At 43.9% G+C, this 18,142-nt stretch overlaps 1 protein-coding gene across 1 annotated transcript; it reads left to right on the top strand.

Annotated features, from left to right (window-relative positions):
• The first annotated feature begins 564 nt into the window (after positions 1 to 564).
• Positions 565 to 16,673, top strand: NPM1 (nucleophosmin 1). The gene is made up of 11 exons (XM_086931438.1): positions 565 to 703; positions 8,117 to 8,199; positions 8,273 to 8,392; positions 8,588 to 8,681; positions 9,165 to 9,262; positions 9,581 to 9,627; positions 12,592 to 12,658; positions 13,933 to 14,013; positions 15,368 to 15,475; positions 16,040 to 16,114; positions 16,380 to 16,673. The coding sequence occupies exons 1-11, from the start codon at positions 643 to 645 to the stop codon at positions 16,428 to 16,430; spliced, it is 885 nt and encodes a 294-aa protein (XP_086787564.1). The 5' UTR covers positions 565 to 642; the 3' UTR covers positions 16,431 to 16,673.
• The last annotated feature ends 1,469 nt before the right edge of the window (positions 16,674 to 18,142 follow it).

Consider the following 18,142-nt stretch of genomic DNA (forward strand, 5'->3'; position numbering starts at 1 on the left):
AAGGATACGAGCCCTTCCTATATATTTTCCCCCTGTCTTCATTGGTTGATTTTGCTTGCGAGAAAGTGTCACTCATAGTCGTTGAATGTCACTCATAATTACTCTAAAATTACGAAAATGTCACACATAGCATTCTGGAACCTTGGCAGCTATGTTTTTATTCGCTTTAATTGAATAATCCACTTAAACATTAAACTTGCCCTCGTTCAGACACCAACTCGTCTACCAGCTTTACACATCAGCCCTTAGCTCTTGAACTCTTGAGTCCTAATTGGCTAAGAGCGCATTATCCCTTAAAATTGGACAATCTACAAATAAAACAGGTTGAGGGGCATGTCATGCTAAAAAAACATGTTTGAAATAGACCAATAAAACGTGCTGCACATCTATTTCGTATTCTCTCTGGTTGAGAATTGGAAAATCAGTGTACACATAATATGGCCGCGCTAAAATCCTATCGACACGAACGTTCTAACCTTTACGTATTCCAGAGTGAACCGCACGTCGATCTCGCGAGACGACGTACGAGACTGAATATAACCCCGCTGCGGGCAGCTGTCCCCTCCCTTAAGATCCCTTACTCTCGTGTTGTTAGGGTGCTGTGGTTTGACTCGTATCGCTTGCACCACGAAACGAAACAAGATGGAGGACAGCATGGACTTAGAGAGCATGACATCCGTCCGCCCGCAGAATTTCCTTTTTGGTAAGATATTTTTTGGGTTCATGCCCACAGTCACCATCGTGATCCGATCCTCGTATCGCGCGTCCGCCCACCTCCGTTGCACCGGATGCTCGTTTGCTATTCCCTCCATCTCGAAACCCGCACTTCGTCTCCTACTTTCCCTACTTGAATAACCTTTTAATTGCGCGATCATAGTGTGGTTATTGTCCTGTATTTTATTAACGCACATTTTTTAGTACAACTGGTTAATCGGAGTTGTTTCTAACATTTGGAATGGCTTCCAGGAATGAATAGGCTTCAGGTGTCTCAACCATGTGCCATCGGAATGTTTTTTTTTTTGTGTTAAATGAGGGTGGGTCAATGGTGGTGGCACATAAAGTAGCGATTGCTCAGTTTCAATGAGTGCACCTTTACCACAATTCACGTATACAGGTCACGTCGGTTTCTTTTTTTCTCTTAAACACACAGCCCCTGGAGGTCAGTTGTTGTACACTGTTACAAAGCTGATCACCTAGTATGTGTACCATGTCATGATGCCACCGAGGTGCGGACACACATAAGGTATAGCATTATATCTTGAGGTGTTTAGGACTAGTCCCGTCGCAGGGGTTGTTTTCCGAATCCGTAAAACCACGTGTGGGTAAATAACCACGTGGTGAGCGAAGGAAAGTTCACAGCACATTGTTCGTCTTAGATCTTGGAACGTGCTTTCGGTACGAACTCCACCCCTGAAGTGCAATTGGCTAGTTAGGTCTTCTGTCATCAATAACAAGTTAAGGCTGGTGATCGTTATGGGTCTTATGATCTATTCCTTCACAGCCGGTTCAATGTCCTGTCTAAGTTGTGTTCTTACCCTTTTCACCGGAATTGAATTAAGTTCAATAATGTCCCTGGGATCTAACCAATCTGAGGAGCCTCTTGGTCTGACATTAAAGTGCCACGTTTCCGTGCTTTAGTTTGGGAATTATTTCTGTCCGTGTTTAACGTTGCTATCTGCTATGAAAGGCTTTTGCCTCATGGTAGCATCACTGCATATGTCACTGATCTAACCTATTTTGATGTGCAGCCTAAAAAAAATTGTCATTAGTAGTTGAGGTTTTCCATTGTTAAAAAGCAGACTTTTCTGAATCTTATTCATCTTTTAAAATTGATTGCTCTACCTCGATATGGCACTACAAGGTGTTTGATGTAGTGGGTTTTGTAGATAACTCCCACCCTGAAAACTTGGCATGGCCCAGTGGGTAAGGTTTAGCCGTGAGTTTTCAGGGAAATTACACAAAAGTGGAAATAAGAGCCTAATATATGGTTGAAATAGATTGTGTATTTGTAAAGTGCATTCTCACCACCATGAGTGTCCTGGTGTTAAGCTGGGGTGACTCTATGGCCTACTATTTTTCGCAAGGAAGTTCTTTAGTCATTGTAAAATTTGTCATTAATATTCATATTTTTGCTTGTACAATCTGTGCTTGAGATTGTGTGCCTTATGCCTGCATCGCTTTGATTCTATGGCATGCTATTTTTTTGTTCCATTCCTGTAACAAGATGAATTGAAAAGACGTTGGCATACAGCCCCCAACCCTACCGACCGTGATTCCTATAATAAATCCCTAGCTAACTATTACAGTTAAATCAGAAAATAGTGAAAAAAAACTGATTGCCTAGCAACTTGACAAAGCCGGAATTTCCTCTACGGGACTTTTTAAAACCCTTAATTCCTTCATTATTCACCAGGGTTGTATAACATACTCCTCCTTCACAAATGCTTTGCGAAGGTGGTGGGGAAATCAACCTATTTGCTACAGACATATCTAATTAGTGCTCTATACTGCTTTAGCTCTGAGTAGTAGAATAATAGAAAGCGATATCATTAAACAACTGATAGAGTACCTGGAGTCAAATAGGATCATGGATCCATCCCAATCTGGTTTTAGACCAATTCATAGCACTGAAACTGCATCTAATATGGTCTTTAACAGCTAAGAGTGCAGCCCAGACAAAACATAAATCCTATGCGTGCTGTTGTATTTGTCTATAATTAAACAGGGGGTGGTGATGGACAGAGTTTCTGAATTAAGCAGAATACTCTCACCCAGTCAAGAGATCAGGGCTTAATCCAACACCGTTTTTTAGCTCACTGCACCATCCCAGCTCATTACCTGGCTATATGCAAATTAGTCTGTCCCTGGCCCAGTGTATCATGGGAACAGGGCAAACCAAACTACCAAGCCAATTCTTTCACTGGGAAGGAAACAAGCTACCGGGGACCGGTTTCTGGCATTTCAGCCGTCTTCGGCCCGGCTTGCTTGAATCCTGATGGCGCAATGAGCTAGGGACTCACGTCTGAGTATACCCTTCTATGCTTATGGTGGACAAAATTTTGTCTATGGCTTTTGAGACAATATCCCGTTTAAGATTGATGCAGAGATTGGCCGAGATGGGCATTTAGGGCCAGGCGCTACGATGGCTTAAAAAAATAGTCCGCTCGAACAGAAACCATCCACCTGAGACAGTTTAGCTCACATACCATGGTAATCAGTAAAGGAGTGCCCCAGGGCTCGTGTTTGAGCCCCACACTTTATATTGTTACCCCGCTTGCAGACATTATAAGAGCCCATGGGTTCCCACCCATCTCGTATGCGGACGACATTCAACTTCTGACTTGAAAAAGATTTGTCAGCTGCTATAGACCACTTAAAAGCTCACAGCCTGGATGGCTGCAAATTTTCTCCAGTTAAACCGTGGTAAAACAGAAATCGCGCGCTTCGGTGCTGTACACAGTTATGGTTGCCTGAGTGATGGCCATCCGAATTGGGAGTGCCACCTGCTCCCAAATCCTTGGTGAAAAACCTGGATATATTGATGTGTGCAGTCATGTCCAGTTTGCTGTAGGTTTTGGACTGCATGGTGTTCAAACTGGTGGTTGGTGATGTGTTGGTAGAATGGTTTAATACTTAGGCCCGTGGTTGGGGGGGGGGCTGCTCATTAGTTGGGAGTGTGACTGGATCAGCTGATGGATTCTTGAGCAGTGGTGTGTGTGACTGGCATGTTTGCATGTCAGGAAATGGGTTGATGGTGGTGCTAAAGTTTGTTTTTAGTGCTTTGCCGACTGGTAGGTATTCTTTAAAGGCATAGTGGGGGCATGGGTTAGATGACAGACTTCCTTGCTGCTGGCTGTGCCAGCATCAATTTGGTCTGCAGGGGCTGTGTTGCATGTCTGCTGGTGAAAGTGTCTGGAGGCAGGTTTGAAGATGTCTTAATCAGTGGTGTCTTAACTTGTTCCAAACTAGTATATCTTGTGCCCAATACCCCTTCCCATTTATGAAGTCAAAAACAATGTAGGTTACTGTAGGAAATTGAGTTACTGGTTGAGGCGGGGTGAAATCATACTTGAGCCTCCACCGCAATTCTTGTTGGGTTGAAATGCACAAATTGGTCCAGCTTAACTTGGAGGCAATCAGTGAAGTACTATGCATCACACAAAGTAAAATGTAACTCTTTGGAGATGAACAAATAAAAACAGGTTAACCGGAGGTACAGTTTCCAAAATGTAGAAAATAATGCTTAAATCAAGTTATTTGGTATTAAATTAGTCATTTGGAGGCCAAAATCTATATTCCTACCTGCTCCCAATTGAAAGTTGTCACTTATTAAATATGATACTGTAACCTGTTATCCTACAGGAGAGATTGGCCTTGCCGTAGTGAAAACAGATTTAAGAGTTTTTACTTCCGTACATGTCTCTCTTTTTTCGGTGCACTGCAACCCGGCCTATGGGCTGCTTGTGCCTGTCCTAGGGGTAACTTGCATGTGTGTCTTGGGCCTGGCAAAACTTTTTTGCCAGATTGACAATAACAGGCATAGGCAGTTTTAAGTCTACCTAAGTGGGTGGTGCAATAAGCGCTGCAGGCTCACAAGTAGCATTGCCAAATTGTGTCTACGGCGAGAGCACACTAACTTTAGCACTAGTTAGTAGTGGTGAAGTGCAAAGTCCTAAAGTCAACAAAAACTATTTCAGGAAATAGGTGAAGGTAAGAAGTATTAGACATCACACAGTGTCATTCTTCATCCTCTGATTTTTTTTGTTCCTGTTCCTAAAATGAAGATGGGCATTATACCAGGGAGCACTTAATCATATCTTAATATTGATGTGTGAGGAATCAGAAGGTACAACCTGATTGCCCTGAATTTCCTTTGTTTGGTATCTCATGCAAGCTTAAACGAAGTTATAGGTGTCTAGGGATTTAGTTCCCTTACACCTTTCTTATCAACATGTTTCTGCAGTTTCAAGTGGCCTCTTACAGTCCTAGGCTTTCATCAGGATATTTGGAAAAACACCTGGTTATAAATGGAACTAGCCTGTGGTCCTGTCACTAAGGTCAGTGATAGTACAAGGACAATCAAAATGGCACTCATCTACAGACCACCGGGACCACGCACACAATTCATCAGCCCGCACGCCCTCACCTCCTCAGACTACATCCTCCATGGGGACCTCACTTCCACCTGGAGAACAACACCAACACCACCACCCTGCTGGACAACCTCACCACGCACACAATTCATCAGCCCGCACGCCCTCACCTCAGACTACATCCTCCATGGAGACCTCACTTCCACCTGGAGAAGGACACCACCACCCTGCTGGACAACCTCGCCAACCTCTGACTCAAGCAACTGGTGGACACCCCCACCCACTACGCCGGCCGCACGCTAGACCCCATCTTCTCCTCCAGCAAGCACATCTCCTTCAGCCACTCCACCGGGCTCCACTGGACAGATAACAGCTGCGTCCACTTCAGCTTCAGGAGAACCACGACCCACCACCACCCACAGCAGGTTCCCTGCAGAAGCTGGACCAGGATCACCACCGACCAACTCACCACCTCCCTCAACCAGCGCCCTCCCACCAACACGAGGGACCCCAACGAAGCAGCCCGCAACCTCTGTGACTCACCAACTGCGCCGATAAACTCACACCATTTAAGAACCCTCCCAGCAGACCGGGACAGCAAGAAAACCTTGTGGTTCACCAACGACCTCAAAAACTCCAAGACCTGCACAAACATGACGGCTCTCAAGAACGCCATCCGCAAACACCACCAGCTGATCCGAACCACCAAAAGGACAACATTCAAAGAACGACTGGACAACACCCACAACAGCAATGAACTCTTCTGCATCGTTAAAGAGCTCTCCAACCCCAGCGCCTGCAACATCACACCCTCGCAAGACCTCTGCGACTCACTCGCCTCGTTCTTTCACTGAAAGATCAGACATACACAACTGCTTCGGCACACAGACCACGCACTGAACCAGCGCCCCCCCCCACCACCACCCTCTGGACCCCGGACACCACCCACACAATGAACACCATCCACTCCGGCTCCCCAACCGACCCCTGTCCTCACCATATCTTAAACAAAGCAGACTCAAATCATCGCACACCAACTCAGGAACATCATTAACAGCTCCTTCGCATCTGCCACCTTCCCGGAGAGCTGGAAACATGCAGAGCTCAGCGCTCTCCTGAAGGAACCCACAGCGGACCCCACGGAACTAAAGAACTTGCTGACGACACCCAGCTGATCCTCTCCCTCACTAACTACATCGCCAGAGCCAGCCTCCAGGAAGGAATGAAAGACGTCGCGGAATATATGAAGCTCAGCCATCTGAAACTGAACTCCGACAAGACGGAAGTCCTCATCCTGGGACCATCCCCCTCTGCCTGGGACGACTCCTGGTGGCCCCCTGCCCTGGGCACCGCCCCCAAACCAACAGACCATGCACTCAACCTGGGCTTCATCCTGGACTCCTCCCTCACGATGAACAAGCAAGTCAACGCCATCTCGTCTTCCTGCTTCAACACCCTGTGCATGCTCTGAAAGATCTTCCGGTGGATCCCCACCTAAACCAGGAAGACTGTCACCCAGGCACTCGTCACCAGCCGACTGGACTACGGGAACACCCTCTACGCTGGCACCACAGCCAAACTCCAGAAAAGACTCAAACGGATACAGAACACTTCTACACGACTCATCCTGGACATCCCCCGTCACAGCCACATCTCTGCCCATCTGAGAGACCTGCACTGGCTCCCCGTCATCAAGAGGATCACGTTCAGCCACGCACACAAGGCTCTCCACGACATGGGCCCCAAATACCTCAACAGCCGCCTGACATTCTACGCACCCGCCAGCTCCATTCCGCCAGCCTCGCCCTCGCCCCACGAATTCGCAGAACCACCGCCGGAGGAAGATCCTTCTCCTACCTGGCGGCCAAGACATGGAACTCCCTCCCCACCCACCTACGGCGGACCCAGGACCATCTCTCCTTCAGGAAAGACGAGACCTGGCTGTTCGAGCAGTAGCTTCTCCCCCTAGCTCCTCGAGACCCTAGCGGGTGAGTAGCACGCTATACAAATTCGCTGATTGATTATGCTGGCTTACTTTGCCTCATGTTGAAAGCACCAGCATGTGCTTGACCTCAATCTGGCGATTTGTCTTGTTTTTGGAAGGTTGGGCAAATGCACTGTAGTGAGCCTTCTGCCAAGAGTATCCGGTCATTGTTTAACCTACTAGTATCCTTCTCTGCTCAGATTTCTATATGATCTGATGGAGTTCAGTGAAATAAAGCCATGTCTTGTTCTGTTTGTGCTCCAGCTGCTTGTAATGGCATTTTGATAGGTTGAGTTCCTCTAAATCTTTGGTTTCACCTGTAACCAAACGTGTGCTTGTGTAGATGGATTCAGGTTAACACATGATAGGAAAGCTGGTCTGGACATACTGCTTATTATCCGATCCACACAAATATGGTTACAAATGCCCACATAAAGCAGCCTCCTTCTGTATTTTTGTATGGCCCAGTCAAACAGCTTTTAGATCAAGTAATGCACAACACTGCAGCTTTTTTTCCACTTCCAGTTGCCTTGGTTTTTACCCCTTGGGGGCTTCAGTGAGCAGTCTCCTATAAAAGCTCTGGGCCTCCAGCTTTTCAGCCCGTTCTTTTCTGTCCTAAATGTGTGATCATCCCAGCAAACATCCAGAATGTGAATTTGGAGTGCCCCTGGTTTAGATTGTGTATAGGATTAACTATAACCATTTTTTCCTGTCCTTGTGGGTATAAGCTTGTTTTAATATCGATGAGATCTCGTGAAGAGAAATGTAAAAATGCATTTCCTTAGCTTCACTGGCTAGAGAAAGTAGTTTTCTGCCCGCTCACGGTCTTCTGAAAATGCAGGTAACTTTTGGGGATGCCACAACTTTAGTTCCTAGTTGTAGATGGGATGTGACTTGTAAAAGGATGGATGAGGTGCCCTTGTTAAGGTACTCTCCTATGTCATTTCAGTTCTACTTTACAGCAATGGAAACTGTACTTCATACAATATGCTTGTAAAATTACCTTGCCTACTGCTTCAATAACGTATGTTGTTTGCAGGTTGTGAACTCAAAGCGGACAAGAAAGAATACTCTTTCAAAGGAGACGATGATGAAAATGAACATCAGTTATCTTTGCGAACAGTACGTATACTTAGTTTTTTTCTGGATTTTTTGCTTGGAAGCAGATCTGCCGTTAATGTGCTGTCCTTAACAGGTCAGTTTGGGTGCTGGAGCCAAAGATGAACTAAACGTAGTTGAGGCAGAAGGCATGAGCTATGAAGGGAAGCCCATCAAGGTCATATTGGCATCTTTGAAGCTTTCTGTGCAGCCTACGGTAAGTCTTACAATTTTTCGGGGGCAGAGGGTTGGTTTAAGGTTTGTGACTACTGGGGTAAGTGCCTCATGTACATTTTATGTTGGACTTGGTATGGGAATTTACTTCGTACTTGTCTGTCTTCGCTTCATTTACATGGAGTGTCTTTAAAGAATATGGCTGCAGAATTTACTAGCTGGCATTTATTTATTTTAGGTTTCACTGGGTGGCTTTGAGATTACACCACCAGTCACTTTGAGATTAAAATCTGGTTCTGGTCCCATATACATCAGTGGCCAACATCTTGTAGGTAAGAATCCCTAAATGTTATGCACGTCATCCCTTTATGGAGTGCTTGAGATGGATGGATTGAGGCATGGTTGCCAAACCTTAATGGATAGGTTTGGCGGTGGGTGGACGGACAGAATGGTGAAAGGCTGTATGATAGATGAGTTGCTAGCAGAAAGTAATGGTGACATCAGTAGGTATATGGAATGATTGCTGGAAAGGTGCGTGTATGGAAGAGACAATGGAGCTCTTCTGGTTATTGTCACAATGACTTCCTTGGTGCCACAAGAGCTTTGGTTCAAAGTGTGGGGTGGAGGGGTTAATTCTTATGAAACGCCCTTGTTTTAATTAGTCACTTGAACCCTGTCTTGCTGCTGCTCACATGGTAATAAGCACACTTAGTTATTTGGTAACCGCCTCTTATTTAGCTGCTTTGTTTATCCGAGCTAAGTAAATGTTCAGTAGTTCTATCAAGACAATTGCATTCAGTTCATATTTTTTATAGCTTTAGATGAAGATCTAGAGTCTGAGGAAGAGGATGACGATGACGCTAAGGTTACAGGGAAGAGAGCAGCTGCAGCGCTACCGTCCAAACTTCCAGAGGTAGTTTGTTTATCACATAACCATACTGTGCCTGTATTATCCTGATTTTCCTGATTCAATTGACTTTGTCCTCTGGGCAATGCCCTCACATGCATCCCAGTTTGTATGAAGCCGACCTTGGGAGAATTTGATCTTCTGCCCATCCTCTTTTGCCTTCCTTTATGTAGGCTAAAGTTGCTTGTAATGTATTAAGTGTTCTTTTTAGAAAATGGAGAATTTTCGCTGTAGGTGGTATGAAGTACAGAAGTTTCTATAGTTTCTCTTTAACCTTGTGGACAACAGACCCTGACTAACATCTTGTTGTTTTTTTTGTTGCAGAAAAAAGCAAAGTTGGTTCTTTCATCATCTGAAACAGAAGACGATGAGTATGTCTACCATCTGTGAATGTAATTTAGATTAACTGCTTAAGTCTGTGGTGTATAATTTCAGGTCTACTTTTGTACGTTCATGTGGTAAAGACCATTCGAATTGTGCATGTTGTAAAGACCATTGGAATTGTGCAACAGAGGATTTATGTGGCATAATGCAGCATGTTTTGGTAGTATTCCTTCACTGTCATTTTTAGGTTCGACCTCGGACTGCTTTGAATGTTTTACTGGACTATTCTTAAAAAAAAAGCATAATGTACCTAAGTGGCGCCTTGTCTGCAGGCTTTTTCTAGTGGTCAGTTAAACGGTCATACATCTTTTGCTTCTACTCACTGCAGGTACATCATTTGGTCTCTAGTTGGCAGAGGTTTGCACCCTGTCAAAGTAGGGAGCACAATCCTAGTCTGAGTAAGGGCGATAAACAACCTAAATTAACCTGCGCTCACTCTTAATAGCTTGGCACAGAGCAGTTAGGCTTCACCTAAGAGGCAATGTATGAATTAAAGACTACATTTTAAAAGTGCTTAGTTCAGAGCACTAAAAGATGATCTGCTAGATTCTGTTAAGTTCAGGTTGACCGCAATGGAGGGCAGGCATGAAAAATTAGTGTGTCAAGCAAGCGTTGGACCCGAAGACTCCCTGTGCCTGTTCGAACTTGTGCCATTTGCTCGATAGGTCAATCCTTCTAGTCTGTGTCACAGCGCCGAGCGTGCAGCAGACACTGTCCGCATCTAATCTGCACTTTGTCACACCCCCACCAAGCCCCCTCTGATCTTCACAGCTGCCTCTCCGAAGTCCAACGATGGATGAATCTCTCATCGCTGAAGTTGAACGGGTCTAAGACGAGATACTCCTGATGGGCCATAAGGGGCCCTCCCTGCCACTTCACCTCTGGCCTAGCTGCCTAGGTGACCCTCCCGCACCCAAGGACGAGGTCAAGAGCCTAGGTGTGTGGATCGAGAAGGACATGAGCTTCAAAACTCAGGCAAAAAGGGTGGCAGGGATATGCTTTGGTCTACTCAGAGCCTGCAGGAAGATCTTCCCCTTGCTCCCCGAAACCGCAAGGAGGCTCTTCATTCAGGGTCTAATTTTGGCAAGATTGGACTACTGTAACGCCATCTACCTGGGAGCTCCCGAAGCCACCCTTAACACTCTGCAGAAAGTCCAAAACGCTGCTGCCCGCCTTCTTAAGGGCACACCGGCAAGATCCTCTGCCAGGCCGGCGCTTAAGTCTCTCCACTGGCTTCCAGTCAGAGAAAGGGTCGTCTTTAAGGCCCTCTGCTTGGCCCATAAAACCCTCAATAACAACGGCCCCCCCCTTCTTAAACAACTCCTAATCCCCTACAAACCACCTACCACTGAGACTTAGGATAGAACTGAACCACCTCCAGTTCAGGAAAACTTTAAAGACTCTTCTTTTCCCGCAAACATAACCCCGTCTAAACGGCTGAAACCCCTGGAGAAGCAGGTTAGCGCTGGGATGCTCCCTGAGTTACTACGCGCTTTATAAAACCATTAAATAATAATTGTCTACCAGCATGGTCTATTTTGATCATCACAATGGGTAACTGCAGTGATTTTTGCAGAAAATCGCTGCAGAACCCACTTCTGATGCCTGGGACTGGATGGGTGAAGTAGAGCAACAATATCTCAACTAGTATCATTAAAGGACAGACATGCATGTAAAATACATTACGCGAAGAGAACAGGAGACCCTTGGTGTTTTTTTTAAATGTGAACATTGCATCATATAATTAAGCACAAATTTGAATAAGAAAATGTACAGTTGTGACAGCACTGTAGGTAAGAAATTGCGTAAGCAACCCGAATTGGACTTGGTGCTCAATTGTGTACGTTACCCAAAAGGTGGCGACGCAGGTGACCTGTGTAATCAGCTAAAAACGGCGCACGGTGCAAATGTGAACAAGTATGTACAGTGAATTTTGTGGTTCGAGACAATGAATTATAATGTTTTTGAAAAAATAACAATTTTATTTGAACCACGAAAGGATTGCGCCATCAGTTGCACTGACAGGTCGACGTTTCTATAGCAGTTTTCCAGGCCATAATGGTGTATTCAATGATTTTTTAAATAAAATGAGGGACTCTGTAATTCTGTTTCTTCCTAATGGCTGCCAGGTAGGGGATTATTCGAAGAGCCAAAAGATTACCTAAACTGCTAATTAGCTCTGTGGTGTGGTCTTGGCTCTCTCCAAAGCAGCCTTTGTATGTAGCTGTAATGAGGTTCTCTTTGAGGAGTGGCTTCTAGGCCAATCATGGACAGGCTGTTTTAGTTTGCAGTCTCTAGACCGATCAGCCATTGCTTATCCGTGACTAATTCACATATCTACTGTGCTAGTCTGTCATAGCAAGCCGCGGAGTAGAAGAATGCAAAAACTAGTTCCTGAGTGCAAGCAATGCAAGGTCACAAATCAGAGATTCTCTACACTCAAGGACTCTGAGTTATTTCTCAATTAGTTGGAAACCGTTGTGCTTGTGTATGGAAACCTGTACTTTACTACTGGGAGCAGTGATGCTGGTAAGTACTGTAGTAATTTGAGGAGCAACTTTAGTCCAATCCCCCTGGTGATAAAGCTGATCCAGGTAATGTAGGAAGGCCTAGCCAGGTGGCCTCCTATTGATTGAGTTTAACGTCTCTAGCAGATAAGAACTTCAATGGCCTCACTGGTTACAATTGTCTTTTTCAAACCCTGGGTTCCTTTCAGGTCTAGGTCGTTTCATCAGGAAGGGACATCTTTGTTGCAGTTGACTTTAGGTTGTTAATTCGGTCAACCTGGGTATGGCAGCACTTTGCAGGAGCGTTACACCATGAAGTAATGTCCTCAGCTCAAACTTATCTCATTACTTTCTTCTCTGTAAGCCATTTTGTTTCCATGTTCAGCATGTTTGGTGATTGCAAGTGCCGCAAGTGTAAAATAAATGCTGTGGTTTTCCATTTAGTGATTTTGAAGATGATGATGAGGATGACGACGAAGATGAAGAAGAAGAAGAGTCTCCAGTGAAAAAAGTAAATAATTTATATAGGTTTATATTACCCAAACCTGGCTTTAGGAAATGTCTGAAAGTGGCAGACTTGTTGGTGATATGTTGTGTTAGATCCATTGCAGATAAGTAACTTTTTAGTTGACATTTCACTTGTCCCGGTTCCCTGGATTAAGGAGACCGGTTGTTCAAGTTTTTAGATCAAAGCTCTGAAAATGCTCTATGGGTATGCCGTGGTTGGGAGTGTGAAGCAGTAGTGCCAGGTATGGCATACGTTTAGTCTGCTCACCCATGTAATCTTAGGTTGTATATAATTTTTTGTGCATTTCTTTAAGCAATCACCAGTTTTGCTGTGAAGCTTCTGCATGTCTTGCATGTAAATGGGGAACATAACATAAGTAGCCTCAATTTCATTATATTCTGACATTAATTCTCATGGGTGCAAGCTGAGCTGACGAGTCAGTATTTTGTTACATCGCTCACTTAATAGTAAAAGCTTTGCATTATTGGATCTTGAATGAAGCTTCGAACAACTGGTACTGAAGTGGCATTTGTGGCAGACAGTAATACTGTCCAACAGGTTAGTCCCTTATAGCTGGCAACAAAGCTCTTTGAGATAATTGATATTCTACAGATAAAAATGTACTGTGGGCCACAGGCTTGCCATTTAGAATTTGACCCATACTTCGGCCAAAGTTCACTCCATACGTTGGTGTTGGATAGTGTGATGTCAGTGGCTGCGAGCACTTAGCGCGCTTTTGCCTGCAGCCAATATGATCAAGAGCTGCTTTAGAAAGCTGTAGCGAGGAGTTTCAGCATCTTCCTTCAATGGTGTCAGGAGTTAAAGCTTCTTACCCAGTGATCTAGCCTCAAGTCATGCCACAACAGTGAGCCAAAGTTCTAGCTTGTCTCAGCAGGAAGCAAGAAGACTAGTCACTTGTATCCAGTGTTCCAAAGCTTCAGTATTTCGCCTCTACTTGCGCTGGTTTTGTCTCCTCTGAAAGAATTGATTCCACAAACCCAGTATTAACATGGGGTAAACCAGAAACTTAAAAGGCTTTCTTTAAACCACTTGCATGAGGGCTGCTTACATTAAATTAAATTTCATGCAGAGTGCAACATTGCATGCAGGGGCAGTCCTTGACGAGTACTCCCTTAAAGTTTTGGTATTGCCTACAAATCTTTACAAAGTATGGCAGTTTCATTCAGAAATTGTAGTGCATGCTGGTTTTGGGTTATGTTTTATAGCTGACCTCTTTACAAAGTAAAGGCTAAAAAACATGTGGTTTTTTTTTCCAGTCCACCCCAGTTTCCAAAGCCCAACAATCGAGCCAGAATGGTAAAGTTTCAAAACCGTCCACACCAGCTTCCAAACAAAAGGTAGGTTCTAAAAATAATAGAAACCCTAATGTTGATTGTATGGAGTGGGTAAAGTCTGTTGAATATTAAGGTACAAAAGATGACAAAGCAGGAGTGAGGTAAAGACAAGTGTGCTTCTCTTCCATTCATAGACCCAACAATCCATGAAAACAAGCTTGCTACCAAGATTCAGAACCTCAAAACTGCCTTTTCACAAGTATGTGGGAAAACCCTTTAGTGTTTGTAGGGGAGCATTCTTTTACAAACCTAGTTGGTGGCAAGCTCCATGTAGTTCCCACGCAAGTTGTGTGCTACCCCGCGTGAATTACAGCTGGTGTTTCTCGTGAGCTGTGCGAAAACTGGGCAATTGAATCTACCTCCAAGTAATATGTCCCTCAAGTTTATTTTAATCGTGGACACCTTGGGTAAGATTAAAAACTGAATGTGATGTGAGATTTTCATGGTCTTTGTGGCAAGCTAGTTTTCATGGATTGTTTAAAAATTTAGGAGCAGCTTTATGACAAATGTCATTGAACGATGCACCTTTAGTCTAGTTTTAATGGTACTCCACAATGGTACTCCAGTGCCCCTCTTTACCCACTCCATCAAAAGCCCTGTTCTTATGCATCCCCTGCGTAGGGGATGTCCAGTTATCAGTTTTTCCCTTCTTGGTGGGAATAAGGTTTTTCGGTTTTTGAATTTTTTACTCCATGAGTTGAATTAGTCTACGCGCATTGTAATTAGCGCTGCAAGCATTCAGCGTACTGTGGTAACTAATTTGTTGGTCCAATTTTCTATCTCTAGTTTACTTATGATTAGGTCCCTAGGTGGCAGTATTGCATTACAGACCGAGCAACCCAAACCGCTCGGCAAGCTAGAATAAAATTGAATGTTAAGACCCTAATTGTTTCGGTCAGTTTTGTATATCAGATTGAAGCCTAAATCTTGGTTTAACGGTATTTGAGCAGTTCGTAATGTGTGGGAACTTAAACTTTGAGAGGTCTCATCGTCTGACACCGATCATGCAGTGGATCATGCAGTGCAGCCACTGGCTCTCTGCCTAAATAGCCCCTTTTCAACAGGTACTGCTCTGGTTTGCTGGTTGCTTCTCCGGATTCTGCCTGCTGATTACCCTGAGCCTCGGGTGCAAATCCCGATGGATTGTCTGTTGGTTACTTTTTTCTCAATGCAAGATGGACAGCTGTTTACACCTGATTGGGTAGACTGAGATGCAATTTGCCAGATCAGCAAGTGGAGTAAATATGATGTTTGAATCTTGTGTTTGAATTAGTCTGCCCTTGCTAAGCCATGTTTTGTTGTACTGATAGGCTTGTGAAAGTTTTGTATTGGTTCTTTAAAAAATAATCTGTTTCAGACACCAGAGAAGAATTCACAGGAAAAGAAACCTCAGACACCAAAAACTCCAAAGGCACCTCTTGGTATGGAGGAAATGAAGGCAAAAATGCTTGCAAGTGCAAAAAAGGTAATGTCTTGATAAGCTTGGCGATAATCATCTTGTGCGCTAAAGGGATCCCAATATATTCCTTTTTTTAATACCTTTCAGCGGCCATCTACACTGATCTTAAATATAGCAGCCTAGTCCACCAAGACAACATTCTGTAAAATCAGTGTGTCCCAAGAAGTCAAACTTGAAGCTGCTTCCACATTTCCATATTAATGTGGTTAACATCTTATTATGCATCCATGTGCTTAGATTTACAAGTGGATTTCTAGTGACATTCTGGAAACTTGTACTTTTCTTGCAAATAACTATACAGTGAGACATGTAATGTACTTTTTATAATCCAAGGCAACTGAAGGTTTGTGGCAGATGCTGACTGCAGAATGTTTTAGTGGACCTAAACTGGTGTCCTGCGAATCCAGGCAGTACCCTAGATTAAACTTAAATGCAGTGTGTGCCTAGGGTGATAAGAATTGTTAAGTAAAGTTGAAAGCATAATTGTTGAAGTTGTCTGAGCTGTTTCCTAGGCCATAGGTGCAGATTACCTTCAGTTGCTGTAGTCTGATCACCAAGTTTCTCTTCTAGGGTGTTGCACTTCCAAAACTGGAAAACAAATTTCAGAACTTTGTGAAGAACTGTTACAGGACAGAAGATCCTAAAGTAAGTTTAGTTTGAATTCACAATAGTTTGCTATGAATGTTCATATTTACTATTACCCATTTTGTGATAATTAAGCAGGTTTGAAGTGAAATTGATGCATATCCAATGTTCTCTGCTTATTGCCTTGACAGGAATTAATCGTAGCTAGCTATTAAAATGGTGTTCTTTACCTGGACCGTTGCTTAGCTGTAACTCTTTGAGAAAAAGCCTGATTCAAATTGAACCAATCTTGATACACTTACCATGCTGTACGTTTATTTTTCAGATTATTGAAGAGCTGTGGAAATGGAGACAGTCGCTGAAAGAAGATAAATAACTCGTTTTTAGCTGGTGCTTTTTTGTTTGTTTTTGTCAGTCTTTTATAAATGCTGAAGGGTTCTTGCCATCTGATTATGTACGTCCAGTAACCTGTGCCAAGAATGGCTAATTCCAGTTCAGCTTCTGAAGAAACGGTCCATCCCTTTGCACATTTTGGAATGCTATGGCTCGGTACAATTGGTGGTCAGATTGGTCGTGTGATGAATGTGAAAGTTGAAATAAAACCATATTTTAATAAAAATGTGGTTTCTTTATGCTTCTTGGCGTAAACTGATTATTTTGATAGTTCATCGCTCCCAAGCGCGCTAGATAGATTCGCAAACATGAGTACATTCTGCTAGCATTCAACCATCTAAGATTAAACACTTCTCAAATGGACATGGAGTTAACTGAAAGTGTTGCACTGTGCCGAGAATTGGGTTTCTGGCTCGGGATTTGGAACAGAATGACAGTAAACGTTCAGTCCTGTATGAAAGCCATTTAGGCAAGGCCGAAACAGGGTTTACTAAACTGACCGGGCACATTATGTGGTACATTTTGAAGCACTCTTCTGCCATTTCTACTCATGGAAACATTATATGGTGAAGGGCTTCGCCGCTCCATCATTTAAGTCTAACTATTGCAGTCAGCAACTGAAAGACGTGCATAAGCGCACAAGTCCTGGCAATACAGCAAAAGTGACGTAGCTTGTTGGGTAACTTGTGATCTGTTTCTAGAAACGTTTTAAAACTGCACATTATGCAGTAAATGATGGATTGTGGCAATTCTATATGTGGAAATGCCACAATAAAAAAATCCAAGGGCCCTGTATTTGGGTGAAAGGCTTGGCGTGCTGCCATTTTAATTGGGACCGCTGTGTGACTGGTTGTGGGTAGGGCTTTGGTTATGGAAATCCGTCCATCATGACCAGAGGTAGGGCCTCCCTAGCCAAAGAGTGGGCTTCAGAGGGATTTTAAAGCCTCCAGGTCAATTGCTCTTCAGAGTAGCTTGATTGAAATTCATTTGCAACCATAGTCTTTAGCTCGGCCTGTTGAGCAAACGCTGCTAAAGATCCTGTCCCATCTTGGTGTTTACAGAGTTGTAATTAAAGTATAGTTGTTTGCACTGGGCTTGTCGGTCCAGTGCAAAGAGGCATAAGGCGCGTATTAATTTTGGTGCAGAATATTTTTCAGATGGGCACATGGTGGCAGTTCAGTTCTAACTAGCATGCATTGCTTTTATTTGCATATGGTGGGGTAATATTCCTGTAATTCAGAGAAACTCAAATGGTACATCCCAGCTAGGACACTACGCTCTGGCTCCTCCATGAACCTGAACGGTGGTTCTTTCAGGAGAACCAACTGGGGTGGACAGAGCTTCTTTAGGGCCACAGCAGTGCTCTGGAACAGCATCCCAATGACACTGAAAGCTGCTCCCTCTCTGCTCACTTTCAGAAAAACCTTAAAGACCTGGTTGTTCCCACAGGAGACCTAAAGGCACCCGGCCCTGGCCAAACTCGCTGAGGACATCTAATAATGCAACTTTATCTGTTCCTTCAATGCCAAGACGCCTATCTTCAGTAGCTGCGCTTCATAAATTATATATAAATAAATAAAAAATAAAGTAATTAATAATATAGGCTTTGTATCCCTGAAAACGAGGGCAATGGACAGAAGTGGAAGCAATGCTGTTGGGGCCCCTTAAATTCGAGAGGTCTTAATCCAAAACTTT

The sequence above is a fragment of the Lissotriton vulgaris genome, chromosome 7, assembly GCF_964263255.1.
Source record: "Lissotriton vulgaris chromosome 7, aLisVul1.2, whole genome shotgun sequence".
Taxonomy (NCBI): domain Eukaryota; kingdom Metazoa; phylum Chordata; class Amphibia; order Caudata; family Salamandridae; genus Lissotriton; species Lissotriton vulgaris.